General features: G+C 39.3%; 1 protein-coding gene across 30 annotated transcripts in view; it reads left to right on the forward strand.

Annotated features, from left to right (window-relative positions):
- Positions 1-17,977, forward strand: part of CADPS2 (calcium dependent secretion activator 2) — a 494,741-nt gene that overhangs the window by 115,443 nt on the left and 361,321 nt on the right. For all 30 annotated transcript variants that reach the window (XM_021078970.1, XM_013985671.2, XM_013985668.2 and 27 more), the window contains exon 2: positions 8,813-8,926. In XM_021078970.1, the coding sequence (XP_020934629.1) occupies positions 8,813-8,926 (114 nt within the window). The remainder of the gene's footprint in view (positions 1-8,812; positions 8,927-17,977) is intronic.

The raw sequence follows: 17,977 nt of genomic DNA on the forward strand, positions 1-17,977 counted from the left end.
TGGCACAGTCCCCAGCACTTAGCGCGGGTGTCTCGTCAGACTAGGCTGAATGAAGACCCGAGAGTCGAACATGCCAGTTCAGTGGGATGGGGCATGCAGGACAGGGTAAAAAAAATGTGGACTTCAGTTCAAGAGACCTAGGGTTAGGGTCCTGGTCCTATGAGCTAACTGGCCTTGTACCTTAACCTCTGTTTCTCATCTATAAACATGGGACTCATAACACCCCCTTCACTTTCTGACATTGAAAAACACTAGGCAAATACCTAGGTTTTGCATTTTGGTCCTTGCTCAGTTTCTCTTCCATCAGTTACATCACAGACTTTGCCCCAAGCTGTGTGCTGGGGGATCTGCTGCTGTGAGTGAGGCCACACTTGTTTTGTGGATGCAGCAAGGCCCTGCTCACTTGTGTCTTCAAGGGACTCTTGACCGTCACACATGTTTCTCTGTCCTGGTGCTGTCCAGTTGAAAGCTAGTGTGAGCCACATAGGCAATTCAGAATTTTCTAGTAGCTATCTTAAAACATTAGAGTGCTGGAAGTCACATTGTTAATTTTTTAATCCACAGATCCAAAAAGTTTTTTACACATGTAACTGCAAGTGTTAGCTCTTTCATCATAATCTTCTTTTTCTTGCATAGAGTATCTGAAATCCAGTGTGCGTTTTAGACTTGGAGCACATGTTAACTTGGACTAGCCACACTTTGACGTGTTCAGTAGCCACGTGTGTTTAGTGGCTACTGGATTGCACAGCACAGCTCTGGAGAGTCTGTTAATCATTTGCATTCATCTTAAGATTCATTTTTGTCTGCAGCTTCTGCAGTGGTTGAAATAATACCACCATATGTATCTAACAGCCCTATTAAAATGGCATTTGTACTATCCTCATCGTTGAGATGAAGAACTCGAGGCACGAAGGTTAAGCGACCTGTTGAAGAGCCTGTAGATTGTACCCAAAATGCCCCACAGACGGTAGTCCTCAGTCAGAGCCTGTCACTCTGTTGCCCTATTAGTCTTACATAGATAGCCTTACTGATTAATAAGTGGAGGTATGTATGACGGGCTGTTTTCTCATCCATTGTGGAATTTGAGGCATTGAGTGTGGGATTAGGGCTGGTGAGGTACAATCAAGTTCTCATCCTAAAGTCTGATTTTTATTGTAGTGGGGGGAGGAACTTAAAAATGTACAGGAATTAAACACCTCTTACTGGGAAGAAAAAGTGTGACTATGAGGGAAACAGAATGACATGGACGTTGGAAAGAATATAGGCTTTAGATCCAAGATAGTGGTTGAGACTGTCCCATCTCTTCTAGATGTGAAGTTAGGCAAGATGCCTAACCACTTGGCGCTTAACTTCGGCATTTGTGAAATGAGGATAAACATTGCAAGAGGTTTAGGAAGATTTAATGAGACTGGCATGAAATGTACTTAGTGCAGCAGGGAAAGTCACAGATCATGGGTTTACCTTTTCTGGGGTGTGTTCACCGGCAGCTCCCATCCTCTAAGACAGTCCCCCGTAATGACATATAATTTTGCTGAGGCTTAAATTTGACAAGGAGGTCAGGGAGCGTGTGGATACAATCATACCTAGCACTAGGTAAGCCTAGCACGAGGCCTGTTTATCCATGGTGCAATGGGGTTTTTCTGCTCCGTTCTCATCACTTAGCATGCATTTTATGTCAAAGCAGCATTCGCAAGTCAGGAGCTTTTCAGTGTCTCCGTTTCGACGATGTGGGACCTTGGAACTCAGTTTGTCAAAGTAACTTTATTTTTAGGCTCCCTCGGGCATTTAGAATCTGGTGTTCACTGTTCATTGAGGGCAAGTTCCCTGGATAAGGAAGTTTTCATATAAGATAACCTATGGAATTTTTTGTTTTAGAATAAAACGAGACAAACCTTAGTAGCCAGGGAAGGTGGTGCTATAGCATTTTCTCCCTCTTGGGTATGTCACTGGGATTTCTGTCAGTTACATTACCCGTGGACATCCCCCTCCCCGGAGTGGCTTGTACTTGGAGATGTTTCTCCTCTCTCACATAAAGGAAGTTGGGAGGTGGTGGTCTAGGGATACAGGGGCTGCTCCACATTTGGGAGTTTTAGGCTCTTGTTCTTTTGTTTTTTCCATCATCTTCATGGGCTAAGCTGACAGTTCAAATTAGCAAATGCAATTCTAGCCAGTGGGAAAAGAGGGAAGAGAAAAGAGGCAAGAAGTACTTGCTTTAGCTCCTTTTTATGGTTTCTTGCAAGTCATGTGCCCTTTTGCCTACATCTCATTGGCTTTAACTTAGTCTCTTGACCATTTCCATGGTCGTGTGAGGCTGGCATTTGTAGTCCTAGGTGGACGTATTCATTGTCCCAAAGAGGGTGAAGAAAGTTATTGGGATAGGAAGTTATTAATAACAATGCCTCTCATGGGATTTTATAATATATGAGATGGGCTGGAACCCCTTGGTTGAGTCTCTTCTGACATGGAGTTTGGGAAGGTCTGTTTCAGAAAATGTAGGAGACTCTACTCATTTTGCCCCAGTGGTTTTATATAGATCTTTTTGGCAGTGGTGTCCATAGGAAGGGAAAAAAAGAAAACTGTCCCTATATCATAGTCTTTTTCCTGTTAATATCTTTTACTACATCTCATTAACAAATGATGAAGCTATGCTTTTGTGCATTTCAGCAACTTCTGTGCTTGGATTAAGTCCTTTTTACCTCCTTGAAAAATATTTGTCTGTCTACTCTGAGGTATGTGTGCACGCCAGCTCCTCCCCTTCCTGGAGGTACAGTACTCTCTGGTCACCTGCCACTCTGCTGTAGAATCTGACTGTGGTCCCCATTACTCACCAGGAGGTCGTGCAGGCCCTACCATGAGCGTTAAGACTCATGATGGGGACCACAGGTCAGGGCAGGCTCCGTACAGCAGTGGTTGCTAGGTTCCCGAGTAGCATAATGGCTGGTCTCCTGCTGTGATCAAGATCTTGGCATAAGGCTTCAGTTGATTGTGTCTTAGAATGAAAAGGCTAGAATATAATTCGAGGACAAAAAGAAGAGACATAAGACGTCCATGAACTTGGAAAGTTAAGTATTTTTTTTCCGAGACCACTATTATGGATAAACTATCACTGCCAGCCAAGATTTATAAAATTTAGCTTTTACTGTCAGTATTTGAAGTGTTCTTTTTATAAGGCTCTGGGTTGGATTTAGATGTTTGCAAGGATATATATGTACTAGTTAAGTTTCTGCTGTTTAGTTTCATGTAAAAAGCTCTTCTAAAATTCCCACCAGATAATTTTTGGTCGTCAGTTTTTTTATTCTTAAAAAATACTTTACTCATGCATTAGTTAACACCCTGGTAGGAAGAGAATATGTGGGTGAAGCTAATATAAAGCCTGAAAAATAAAACCAACTCTCCCCCCACATGTTGATTGTGTCAAACAGGAAGAAGTCCTGTGACAGGTTTCCCTCTTTTAGCATAATCCTGAACTGGTGGATTTTTTTTTTATAATGACCTGAATGAAGATTGGACAGTACCTTACAATGTTAGCGGTGTAACAGAACTAGGAGTGTTCTTTGGTCATGGGGTTGAAGGAATCAGAATTTTAAAGAAAAATCTCCTGGAACAATGAACCAAATCTGAAGCTAGCCAGGGTGAAATATGGCTTAATGAAGCTCATGTAAGAATGTTTTAGAATTTTTGTTGATTATAAGCACGATGTGAGTCAGTTGATGCGACTGCCAAGAAGAGTTAATTTGCTTTTAGTTTGAACTAATAGACATAGTGCTTCAGATGTGGGAAGGGGCTCTTCCACTTGCCTTTGTTGGCCTTCCCATCCTAGGGGGATCATGATCAGTCTATACAGTATGTTTTAGAAGGGACATTGCTGTTGTATGAGTTTATCAGTTTCATTTTATGGCATAACTTTCAAAGTATATATTTTTTTTTTTGTACTTAAATAAAACCTATTTGGGAGTTCCTGTCATGACTCAGCGGTAGTGAACCTGACTAGTATCCCTGAGGATGTGGGTTCTATCCCAGTGAATTAAGAATCTGGCTTTGCCATGAGCTGTGCTGTGGGTCACAGGTGTGGCCGTGGCGTAGGCTGGCAGCTACAGCTCAGATTCAGCCCTTAGCCTGGGAACTTCCATGTGCTGCAGGTGTGGCCCTAACAAGCAAAAAACATACAACCTATTTGCATAAAACTATGCAGTTTTATTTAAGGACAAACTATGGAGCATGCTTAGGATGTTGAGGGAACTGGTAAAGTTTCTTTTAGGAAAGAGAAAACTTAATCTAGTACCAGTCTCTAAGTTCCTGAACTGCTGTGTTGAAGAAGAAAAGTAATGTTTAGATGGTTGGGTCTAAGATAATTGCACTAGGATTTTGGAAAGTATAGGGAAACAGGTTTCAATCCTTCATAACTTTCTAAGATTATAATAGGCTTCATTGTGATGTGATAAAGTTAGGGTGTGTGTGTTTCAGTTTTAATCAGCTTTTAAATGAAGGCCAGGAGACCACTTGGTATGGATTTCATAAAGATTAATGCCTTGATTAGAATGTTGATTACTATGATTACTATGCTGCTTTTTTGACTTTTTGTTTGGAATCTTCAACCTTAAAATATTAAAAAAAAAAAAATGCAGTCAAATTCAAAACTTCTACCTGAAAGAAGAAATTAGTCAATTGGTCCAGTTTTTTTTGCAGGATGATCAGATTTAAACTGTGTGCAATGGATCATGATTGTTCAGAATTAAAAAATGTGTGAAGTGGCTATTATCATTTAAATACAAATTGATTAAAATTTGAATATGTAGAGTGCTGTGATTTGAGACTTTTTTATATATTTTTTTCATTATAGCTGGTTTACAGTGTTCTGTCAGTTTTCTGCTGTACAGCATGGTGACCCAGTTACACTTACATGTATAGATTCTTTGAAACTTAAAATGAAGCAATATAGGTTGAAAAATCTTTTTCATCCTTATTTTCTCTCTGTCTTGTGTCCTAGGCCATTCTTCTTTGTCTGCATATGGAGGCAAATACATATTCTGATTTTGTCTCTCTGCTATATGAGTGATGGCTTATTTTACATGCTGTTTTATATTGGTTCCTTCCCCAAGATATTTTGAAGATCTTTTCATATTAGTATGTAAGAGAACTTTGTCATGCCTTTTATAAAGCTAATACTATATTACCACTCTTTGGATGTAGTATTTATTTGAAGTTAGATTGTTGGCTCTTTTTCCCTTGCTGCAGTGGGGCTTGAGGGGTGGGGGATGGGTAGCTGCTACTGTACAGAATTTTAAAATGATTAAAATATAACTACAGTTTCCAGTCGAGCCTTCCCCTTCATGTTGTAAGCCTTTAATAAGCTCCAGAGTTCCAAAATATTTACATCAGACAGATAACTGCCAGTGCAGTTGTTTAGGTGGGAGACAGATTTCTGGTACCTTTACTCCACCATCGATTGTCCCAGAATCTTTCTGCTCTCATGTAGACTTCATTCGTGAAAAGATGTAAATTAAGTCAGACAGGCTTTCATAGCTTGAGTCATTTCGCAGTGTATCCATTTTGTCTATTTTTCTTTGGGCTTACTGGTCAGACTGATCAATTTCTAGAATCCCTGTGTTTGAAAATTAGCTCTTTAGAAAAAGAGTTGCAAGTTTGTTTGGTTTCTTCCCCCCAACCCCGGTCTCTTTTCCAATGATTTTGTTTATAGTAGTTCATGCCATGCTAAATTTATTTTTTATATTTATGTAGTTAAATTTATGGATTTGATTCACAGTTAAAAAGCTCTTTTTCATACTAGTGTTTAAAAGAATTCTTCCATTTCCTCTAATGTCTTTATGATTTCATCTTTTTATGTTAAAAGTTTTAATTCATTTGGACTGTAACTGTGTTATGGCCCAATTTAATTTTTTTCTGCATGGCTACCCAGTTATTCCAACACCATTGATTGAATAGACCATCTTTTACTTTATAGTACATATCTGGTGGTCTTTGATCTATTTCTTGGGTCCATTACATTGGTCTCAATCCGTTAATATTTAATATAGTTTATTTTGATAATACAGATTTTTAGGAAAATCTGCTTTCTGACCACTATTCCAATGGCTATATTTTAAATTTGCCTTTTTCCCTCCCTGGAAACGTAGACCTTTTCTCTATGCTGAAGTTTTTTGTTTTTGTTTTTTGTTTTTTTTTGTCTTTTTGCCATTTCTTTGGCTGCTCCCGCGGCATATGGAGGTTCCCAGGCTAGGGGTCTAATCGGAGCTGTAGCTGCCAGTCTACACCAGAGCCACAGCAACGCTGGATCCGAGCCACGTCTGCGACCTACACCACAGCTCACGGCAACGCCGGATCCTTAACCCACTGAGCACGGCCAGGGATTGAACCCACAACTTCATGCTTCCTGGTCGGATTCGTTAACCACTGCGCCACAACGGGAACTCCATGAAGTATTTTTTTAACTGTTTGTATATTGTTGTCATTTTATGTCTTCAATATGACAGCAGGAATTTTTATTCATAACAAATTGAAGCCTGATACTTAGCCAGGTGCCTTCAGCATGTTCTGAGAACTACACCAGCATTGATAGTTTCTAAGATGGTTTGTGCACATCTCCTCTCCTTGATTCACATTCATGAATTTTCCAAACCGTGATCACCAGAACATAACTCACTGGTACAATGGCTAAACTTAACACTGGCAAACTAGAAATTACAAAGATTTAGAGGAATTCTTTAAAGAATAAATGCCTCTGGTAGAAGAAAAGGGAATGAAGATATCTCCAGGTTCTAGTTGTTGAGCAGTATTTATGTATGAAATAATGGAGGAGTTGGAACAAATGGTCATAAGGTCCCCTCCCCCCGCACCCAGTTCATCATCATTCCCCACATACATTTCCATTCTTTCACCTGGACACTTGGTTTCCAACTTGAAGCCTTTCTTGGTGGTCCCCAGGGCTTGTCAGCTAAAGTGCTCTGAGCTGGCTCACTCAGAAGTTGGTGTCCTAGTTCCATCTGTGTCTTTTGTGAACCATGTTGAGAGAGCTAAAGGCATAGGCTTCATTTGCCTTGCTGGTACACACACACACCCTCTGCTTTCATTTGCTTTGTGTTACAGAAATGGAGAATGTAATATAGCGGTGATGTTCTGCTTATCAGCCTGGTGTAGTTTTCCCTAAAATGGAGAAAATAACCTTAGAAAAGAATTGGACCCGTCCTCTCTCTCTACTGCTCAGGACAAAGGTTTTTTACCCTGAGATGCAACAGGACATTTTTTTTTTTTTATCAGTCCGTTGGTACCAGCAGCAGTTCCTTGACAAGCTGTCTTGTTTGCTAGTCTCCTAAATAAAACCCATATTTTGAAAGAGCTTGTCTCTCATATTTGAATGGCATTTTAATAAGCCTTTTGAATAGTTTTAAACTTGCTTCATATCAGCCTTCTTTTTGAAGCCAAATCATACCAGTTTGTTTAGTTTTTCTAATCCTTTAATCATTTTATCCCGGGCATGTTTCCAAATGCTTCACATCGCTCTGTAGCATCCAGAAGTGGGCTGGGCTCTCTGAGTCTGATGAGGATGACTGAAATGATGGAAAGATCACCCCCTTCCTGTTGCTTATGTAGCTCAGGATTTGCTGTTTTATCTGCAAGATGATGATCTTTCTCCAGTTAAGCATTAAAGAGCAAAAAAAAATGTTTTTGCTTGACTGAATGTGCCCTGCATCTAGTGAAGTGCGGGCCTCTGTGGTCTGGGCTGGCTTCGTGGGCCGAGCCTGCGTGGCCACACCAGGCACCAGCTTGGTTTAATGCTCTTTTGCTGCAGCAGTCTTGAAATTTTTCAGCAAGGAGGTCCTCGTTCTCATTTTACAGTGAGCCCAACAAAATGAAGCAGCTGCCTCTGGTGGTAGTTGAAGACTAGAAGATGTGGTTAGTAAGTCGTGGTTGGTGTCTAACCTCGCTCAGTAACTCTGGCGGGGAGACCTAGGTGAGGAAATCTGGCTGTAAACCTTGAGTCACAGCCTTCCTCCAACCTGCGTAAAGGTGCACCCGCTGGCCGCCACCCCACTCCCACTGCCTCTCTGTTCTCCATCATTCCTTCATCTCAGCTCAGGCACTGAGGTGTGTGTGTGCATGGAATTCAAGCTTTGGGCATCCAACAGATATCCTTTCCAGAGGGTTCTTTCTCAGGGTCGCTCTGTCTTTCCTATTACTCTTTGTCCAAAGCCTGTGGTTGTCCACTCACCTGCAAGGGTGCCTGGCTTTTCGGCCCTCTCTGTTCAGGACAGCTGGCAGTTTTTTGTACAACAGTTCATTTCTTATTCAGAGTTTCAGTTTTTTTTTCCCCCATCTCTGCAAAAGAGACTGGAGTGTAGTAATCATGGGGGTTCTTTTTGGGGCAGAAACGTGGACTCTGGTAATTAATATTGGGTAATCCAGAGTATGTTGGGCAGTGACTTAGAAACATTGTAAAATTGACTCATAAGTTAATTCTGGGTATCAAATCTTAGACACATGTGGCAAATACAACTTTTTTGTCTTCTTAGGGCCACACTTACAGCATATGGAGGTTCCCAAGCTAGGGGTTGAATTGGAGCTGTAGCTGCTGGCCTCTGCCACAGCCACACAGGCTCTGAGCCACATCTGCGGCCTACACCACAGCTCACGGCGATGCTAGATCCTTAACCCACTGAGCGAGGCTACGTATAGAACCCATATCCTCATGAATACTAGTCAGATTCCTTTCCACTGAGCCAGGATGGAAAATAGCTTTTAAAAGTCATTGCATTTCATGGATTGGCTAATTTTTGTCCTGATTTTTTTCTTATAGCTTAACAAGCAACAATTGCAGTTACTGAAAGAACGGTTCCAGGCCTTCCTCAACGGGGAAACCCAAATCGTAGCTGATGAAGCATTTTGCAATGCAGTTCGGAGTTACTATGAGGTAGGTTTGAAGAGCTTTGTTTTGGGCATTCTGATGTCTCTTGAAAGTTTTTTTGTTTTGTTTTGTTTTTTTAATGGCTTTCCCATTTTAAGAAGCTCACTGGTACGATTGGAAGGCTGTGAGTTTGCAACCTTTCTTAAAAGCATTGTCAATTCTATTTTGCCATTTAAAAACTAATTCCACAGTCTGGTTTTGAGAGATAAACAGAGTTGGAAATTATTCACATCTTTTGAGGAGAAGTAAGCTGTTTAGAAAAATCTTCTGGCAGTGATTGATAGAGCTGAGTGTAGCTATCTGTGGGTCCACATGTCTAATTTATCCCTTTTAATCAGGATTTCAATAGTAAATGGCTATCTTGTGCCACTTTGTTCACTAAACTTTATAATAATTAAGGCCAGTAACTAATTTCACAAGAATAAATTGAATTCTTTTCTTCCTGGAGGAATACTACTACCAACACCACCTTGTGATTTTAGTTTGTGCTCATCCGGAATTGTCTGCGGATTTCCTCTGAGCACCCGTTTTCACACAGGGTCATTAACGGCTTCAGTGGGTGGCCAGTAGCTGTTAAATTGAGAGAATTTCTTTTTGTCTTAAGGACTTTAGAGTCATTTGGGGGATGGATTCCTTCCATGGTGCAGATGCTCTATACCTCTCAGCTGAAGAACAACTTGCAAAGGTAGACTAATAAAAAGGAGAGATGCAGTGTGTCTGAACTTTTCTGAGGTAGGAAATAAGTTTGAAAGAATAGCAAAGTAACTGGATGTACACATGATGGGTTCGATTTGTATTTAGTCGATTGTATGTATGCATCAGAAGTTGCTTAGTGCAGCCCAGGGAGGTTTATGTTACTCCAAGCCTAGGCCTGTTGAACAAGATGAAAGTATAGGGGTCTTACTTACCAGATACAGATACGGTGTGAATGTAGTGGCAACGGTGGATGCTGTCCAACTGGATCTTGACTCGGAATATCTTACCCAGTAGAGGGCATTACCTTTCATCTTGTAAAACCCAAAGCTTGAATCTTTGGGTCAGAGTCTTGCAAGATGAAATCTTGCCCTGAATCTTAACAGATGAGATGTAAGGGCCTATAACTTGCATAATAAAACAAAAGCCAAAAGTGTGTGTTCGGGATGAAGGACATGTGTTTAGAAAAGTACTTTGTATAAAAAGATATAATGAAATCTTTTTGGTTCAGGTAAATGTCCTATGGTGCTGTACGTGTTAACACTAGGAAAACTGGGTGAGGGGATATGGGGGCTGTTTGTATTACATATGCAACATTTGTGTAAACCTAAAATTATTTCAGAGTAAGTATATTCCAAAATAGGTGCTTTTATTAAGTTTGCTTGAGCCGTGAGAAAGAGAACACTGTTCTTCAAATGAAGGAATGTTGCCACTGGTTTCTAAATGAGGATGGCATCCTCCCTACCGCATGTAAATGAAAGGATGTGTATCCATTTAAGGTTTTCCAGTTTGAAACATCATAATAGGGGTCACTTAAAGGAACTGGAGATAATTTAGCCTGGAGACAGATTAGGCTTGCGTTGTGTTGGTCCCAAGAGTAGAACTGTGACTAACATGGAAGCTGCAGTGGGGAGGATTTCAATCTAGTGTCGCTGGAGTTGGGCTGTACTGAACTTCAGTGCTTTTACTTCTGTAATTGGCAGTTAGTAGTATCTAAGCGGTAGACTAGATGACCAAGGGTTTTCTGTTCTTTGGGTAGTACTTTCAGCAATTGATGGTTTGTGAGACTGCATCCACCTTGTCCTTGTGCCCCCTCAAAGGTGTTAAGATTTATGGTATTAATATGTATGGAGTCTATATTTCCTGATTTACGTTTGAGGAGTTTCCATTTCCCAGGTGGCGCACATTCAGTACTCAAACTGTTGAGTGGATAAGTACATTTTGTTGGAAAAATGAGGTAAAAAACTTTGGTTTTCAATTTTTCCCACACCAATCTTTTTCTTTTTTTAGTATTATATTTTTGTACACTCTGCTATGACTAACAGTGCTAGTAGTCTTTACAACTACTATCTCCATGTAGAATTTTGTATAGCTTACCAAAAACATCTGTTTTTTCTTCCAGTATCTTTGTGGTAAACAGTGAAAATATTGCTACCCACAAATTACATAGAAACAAATGGAAGCTCACAGAGGTTCAGTGACTTATCCAATGTTACATATTTAGGAAGTATCCAACTTCAAGGTGAATCCAGATTTTCTAACTTTCACAGTTGCCGTTTTGAATACACCTGTACCAAGTACTGTGCAAAACAGTGCAAAAATGTTTTCATTCTTCAGAATAAACCTTTTAAACAGAATTATTCCCGTCTTAGACACAAGGTTAAGTGACTGGTGCCCAAAGCTGCTTAGCTAATTATTAGCAGAGCTAAAACCTCATTCTTTCCACTAAAGCTTATTGCAAACAGATGTTGGGTTCTATCCAATACCTCTTGAATCAGAAATCCTGCGGGTAGAGCATCTGAATTTTGAACTTGGACCTGGATGATTTTGATTCACTGTATATTTTTGAGAGACATTTTGACCTAGGTCTCATGACTTCTGTAATGTATGTTCCACGAAGGAGCCATTTCTGTCCTGATTATCATCTCATTCCGCAAATACAGCACATATTTTGTGGCACACAATTGCTTTCAACAAATGCTTGTTGACTACGTGGATGAATATGTAACACTTACTACTTTAAAAGTTATTCGGTAATAAAAATACACAATTTATAATAAAGTATCATTTCAATATTTCCATGGATTTTTTGTTTTTATTATCACGAGTTTATGGTTTTGTGAGTGCTTGAGGATGGCGGATGCTTCGGAAGCATGTCTGGGCTTTATGTTCTTTCTAACCTAGTGTTCCATGATTTTATGATCCTTTTTGGCCTATGTATTTCAAAGGCTGTCTTTTCAGAGATGTTACGTGTTGTTTGCTGTATACAGCTGTTTTCAACAATCCATCAGTGGTGAGCTTCTATTTTGAATTTTTAATAGCCTTTGGCTGTGATGGCTTGCTTGTTCTCTCTATATATCCCTAGTAAATGTGTGTCGCCAATTAAACAGAAAATGTCTTCATACTCAGGGTGACAAATTCCCCAAAGTCAGTTTGTTATTATTTTTTAGCTTCATAAATGCTATTCCTTTAATGATTTTTATGAATAGTTTTTTCTATCCTAGTTATGTGTCTGTATTTTCCATAGACAATTAAGAGTTATCTGTTTAGGTTGATTGTACTTTTGTATATTTGGTTTTCATTAGCTCTCTTCAATATCTAGGATAGAGGTATGCCACTCAAGATATTTCTCTTTCTCCCCATTATTTGATCAAAAGCATTTCTTCAAGTTACATTCATTATTTTAAAAAGTAAATAATGTCTTTCAACTAGATTGAGACAGAATTGAACCTTGGATTTCATTATGCAGTGCCCTCTTGGGTGTGCATCCATGCATCTTTGTGTGTGATAAAAGTGTTAAATATTTACCATGGATACTATTCAATGTTATATGGCAGCATATACTACTAAGAATTTTTATATGACAGTTCAATTTCTAGCTCATCCTTTATTCAAGATGTCTTAACTTTGGTTTAATTATGGGCCTTTAAAATAATAATGAAAAAGAAATCTATTCTTGAAATTCCGTCAGTCTTTTCTCTGATAAGGTTAGCATAATTAGGTGGTTTCCATACTTGGGTCCATTCCCCCCCCCCCCCCCGCCAACTAGGCAGACATGCTAGAAAAGAACCAGAACAGGAAAAGAAGAAATGGCAGGTACATACACAGCTATTTAATAAAAGATAGCAGTGAAAATATTGATAATTTTATGGTTGCTAGTAGCTATTAGATTCTGTAGTACCTTTGTCTTTTTTTTTTCCCTTGAAGTTTTCTTTTTACCCCCTCAAACATCCCCCCCCCCCACCTCAGTAACTCATTGTCTGGAAGAAGACAAAATCGACAGTAATTGTACTAGTATTTGCTTTTCCTTTCTAGCCATTTCTCTTTTTTTGTCGTGTTTTGCCTTCTTAGGGCCGAAGGTGTGGCATAGAGAAGCCATAGTCACAGACCCAAGCCAGGTCTGCGACCTGTACCACAACTCGCAGCAACGCAGGATCGTTAACCCACTGAGTGAGGCCAGGAATGCAAGTCTGCATCCTCATGGATACTAGTAGGATTTGTTTCTGCTGAACCATAGTGGGAACTTCTTGCTTGTTTTTCAGTTAGGAGATTTCAGCTGATTTTGATACATAACTTTATTGTACGTTACCTTCCAAGCTTTTCTTCTCATCAGCTATTGGCTTCTGTTCGCAAAACTCATGTGGACTTCATCCAAATAAGACCAGTGACAGTGTGATTTATAACAGATATGTGGAGAAGTAAATGGCTTTTCTTTTGGAGATTTCCAAACGACAGCATAGAATTGCTTCCTAGCTGCTTTCAGTGTAACAAACATCCAAGTTCTGTTATTGTGCAAAAAATGGATGTTGGTGTCTTTTTCCTTTTCTTTGTGGGTTGGCTCTGTTCACAAACTTTTTGGAAAGGATGTGTATTTTTCTTAGTACTTGCGTATATGTATGTTCTTTTGGTTCCAGAGAATGAATGAGAGTTAGAGGTTTTTAATCTTTAAAAAATGATCAAAGAAGTATTAACATAAGTCTTGCCCCCACCATTACCATTTGCTTCTTAGAGTTTCTAGTTGTATAATGATACAAATGAGAATTCTTTCAATAAAGAAAAAAATTTTCAGCATTTACAAATTTCGCATTAAAAGGAAAATATTTTCATCTCAAAATACTAAGCGCTCATTTTGGCCCTTTTATTGTGTACTTATTTAAAATGCATTATTCTGGGATTCAGAAGTTTTCTACTTTGATATTTAAGAACACTTTTATAGAAGTATTGTGTGACTCTTAGTTGAAAAATAAAGAGGAAAGGTTTCTGTCCTCTTAAAAACTTCTGTCGAAGTATTAGGAAGATAAATATCCTCTCTAATCCCAATATCTATAGACAGTTCTAAGTTCGGTGTTTCTCTTTTGCATGTATGAAACGGGAATCATTTAATTTTCATGTCGTGATCACGCTTGAATATTAAATCTTCTCCATAAATAGTTTTAAATAGCTGTGTAATAGACCATTGTGTACGTCTACATTTTATGCAATTTCCGTCTTATTTTTAGACACTTAAAGTTGTCTCCATTTTTAACTGTTAAAATAAATGCTGAGGTGATCATTTATATTCTTACATAGGTTCAAGTTTTCTCAAGTGATACTATTCGCTCATAGAAGATAAACATTCTTTAAGCACTTTATGCAGATGACCAAATCGCCCTCAAAAGTAGGAACATTTTATGCTGCCGTGACAATATGAGAGTGCCCTTTTTTTTCTTCACACTTGGTATTAGCACAAAATAAATGCCAGCTGATAGGTTCACTTGTATCTCTTTTCCTGTTAGCAAAGTTTAACATTCCGTATTGATCACTCCTGTTTCTTTCTTTGTGCGTTAACCTGTTCATGTCCTTCGTTCATTTTCCCCTTTGGATCTTCATCTCTTAAATACTGTTGACAAGTATTCTTTATACCCTAAGATGACTGTAACTGTTTTTCCTGCTGCAGTTATTTTCCTCTTCTGGTAGAATGAGAGACATAGTCACATTCCAAGTAAAAAAAGACTGTACTACATTTTATTTCCTTTGGATTTTATTTTCTTGTTTGCAAGTTATTTCCTTCTCTCTGCATTCCAGCTACCACCGTTCTTGGGTTAGTAGCTCTTCGAGAATATTAGGGTAACGCAAGTCTTTGATGTGGACTTATTTCCCCATCTGTTTATGGGGGAAGATGATTTCTAAAGCTCCTTCCTGTTGTACAAACCTCTGAGAGTTAATTTGTTGCCTTGTATGTTGTTTTTTTGTTGTTGTTGTTTTTTTTGGTTTTTTGTTTTTTTTTTGTTTTTTGTCTTTGTTGTTGTTGTTGTTGTTGCTATTTCTTGGGCCGCTCCCGAGGCATATGGAGGTTCCCAGGCTAGGGGTTGAATCGGAGCTGTAGCCACTGGCCTACGCCAGAGCCACAGCAACGCGGGATCCGAGCCGCGTCTGCAACCTACACCACAGCTCACGGCAACGCCAGATCGTTAACCCACTGAGCAAGGGCAGGGACCGAACCCGCAACCTCATGGTTCCTAGTCGGATTCGTTAACCACTGCGCCACGACGGGAACTCCTGTTTCCTTGTATGTTGTATGTTGTCTTTCCCTTGCCCTAAAATGTAAAGAACATCAGCAACAACGACAAAAAGCATGGCTTGATCCTATAGCCCCAAGAATTTTGTACACTTATTTTGGGAAAAAATAAAAATCTGTGTATCTTACATCCTAGTCCAGAGCACCAAGGACCTTGACTTTAGCTGTCAGCTTCTTCCCAAGGAAACTGGGAATTTCTGTCCCAGCTTCCCACCATGAACATTCAGTTTGGTGTCGTAACTTTTCTTTTACCTGCTTTCCCCTGACATTATACACCAACCTTTGATTGAAAAAAGAAGTGCAGTGGTTTAATGGTTGGTTTTGAAAACTGAGAGCCTTTTAAGGCTTTTTTCTTTTTTTGTGATTACCTTTTCTAGGATTTATATGTACCACCCAAGTGCTGCTTAATCTTGTCGTATGCAAGCTAGAGTGAGAGGCAGATATGTATTTAAATATTTCGATATCAGTTTCTCGGTATCACTTTGGGATGGAAGGATTTACTTTTTATATTCCAAGGGATGTTTGTTCTGTCAAAAATCTCTCGTAAACTTTGAAATAATACCATGGAAAAGGCCTATTTTTTCCCCTAGTGAATTGATGATCGCTAAGTAAACCAAGATTGGCATCCTGTGGCAGGAGGGTTTGAAAAAAGGTCAACACATTCATAGATGAAGTCCAGTAACCAGTAATGAGAAGTGAGGTTTTAAATTTTTGTTGAGCTCTGCAGATCACATTGTATTTGTTATTTTTGATATTAGTCATTCTATTTCCCATCACATTTCCTTAAATTCTGAGGATGGCATTTTAAATTAAGCATTTTGTAGGAATCTGGAAAATGTGTTTTCTTATCTGTGATTCCCATTTCTATTTAGGGTAGCTAGCTTTCTGCTGCCTGTCAGTATGTTTTGTAGACTTGCCTGCAGTCTTGTTGCTGTCCATTTTGTGAAGACCTGATCCAGAGACTGTAGAATTGGGTTGCTTGCGATAGCCAAGGAAATCTTGTTGGAGCATTTTTCTCCTTCGTTCACATACTTTTAGAAGAACCTGAGATTGTTTTTCACGCCCATGTAGCACATCTGTGGCAGAGGGTATGTTTGGTCCTTTATCTGTTAACTCTTCATCTTTTCTTCTGCATCTACATTCTTATAAAAGGATGTTTTATTTTTTCAGGGGGTCATGGGTGAGTAGACCTAGTACAGATTTCAAGTTCGGCTGACGATTGGTAAGTTTAACCCAAGCCAGGTAGCCGGAAAGAGCAGAAGCACATGCGACTAACTTCATTGCATCATTCTCTAATCCCTAGACCTGGTGAGAGGGCGCTTAAGTGCAGGTCTTCACGTTGCCATCGTCAGGCCTACCCTACCTGAGGTGCTGTTTTTATACTATGCCACAATCTTTCTGTACTTTGGCCTGTCACTATGATTCAGGAAGAGTTTATACATATCTGGGAGCGTTTATAACTATCAGACTCCCTACAGGATCATCTTGGTTCTTTGAATAAATTTAGTGCACAGCCATATCCTCTTTTAGGGAAAATGCCAAGTTATGGCTTCTAGGATCTCTGAGCAGGAGCACCACCAGCAGCTTCCTGCTGGGTAAGCTTTTTGGACACAGATGATATTTTATAAGATTTCCCCATTACAAAGAACATGCTTTTTAACTCTTTCTTGAAGTTGCTCAATTTAAAGTAAAATAAGGAAATTTTCTTGTAACCATAAGCTTAAGTAGATTTCTTGGAAAAACTATATTAGGCAAATGATATTTTATCTGGATTTTTTTTTTTGGTATCAAACTTCTGATTTTAGAATTAAAATTTATCTTGATAAATTTGAGCATTGTTCAATTTCTCAAAGCATTCAAGGGTGCCTAATTGCATTTCTGTTTATGACACTAAAAGAGTCATGAAGTTTTTCTCCTTAGTAAATGTCACACTTAAGTCACATTTTTACTGCTTATTGTCTGTCAGATTTACTCAATAGACCTTTTTTAAAAATTGAGCTTCTATTTTTAGAGCTTCTTGTCTTTGGATTCCAGGATAAGATCTTGAGAGGGGCCATGTGTGTCGCCTTGTTGGCACAGTCCAAATGGAAGCTGATCTCATCTTCGTGTATTTAAAACCTTTCTCTCCCATTATCAAAGTGTTTAGAGTAAGCTCTTGAAAAGCGTTACATAGGTAAATTTCGTAAGACTATGACTAGCCCAGGTAATCGTTAATCATCTGTTTCTTAACTACATTTTTGGTTTAGCTTTTATAATTTATCTTAATTGTTTTCAGAATGCTGTTGAAGGGCCTGTTTTCACTTGGTACCCCATAAAACACACTAAAAGGCAGTCCCTGCTACTTACCACTTTATAATTGAAAAACTCATGTTTTGTCGTGGAAGAAATCCCTAGGATGGAGAATCTTCTTGTTTTTATAAACCACTTGGAGGAGCATTCTTGTGCCTACAAAGCCAGGTTTATGATGGGAGTTTTTCTTACTGAGTCAGTGAGGTAAGATTGGGTGTCGTCTTTTTTTTAAGGGCTGCAGCTGCATCATATGCAGGTTCCCAGGCTAGGGTTGAATCGGAGCTGTAGCCACTGGCCTACATCACAGCCACAGCAACGCAGGATCCGAGCCACATTTATGTCCTACACCACAGTTGACAGCAATGCCAGATCCTTAACCCACCGAGCAAGGCCAGGGATCGAACTTGGGGATACTAGTTGGATACGTTTCCGCCGAGCCATGATGGGAACTCCAGATTGGGTGTCTTGAAGGAGGATGTCTGTATTTTAAAAATTCAAGCTGTTGATGAGATGCCTAC

This window comes from Sus scrofa, chromosome 18 (genome assembly GCF_000003025.6).
Source record: "Sus scrofa isolate TJ Tabasco breed Duroc chromosome 18, Sscrofa11.1, whole genome shotgun sequence".
NCBI lineage: Eukaryota > Metazoa > Chordata > Mammalia > Artiodactyla > Suidae > Sus > Sus scrofa.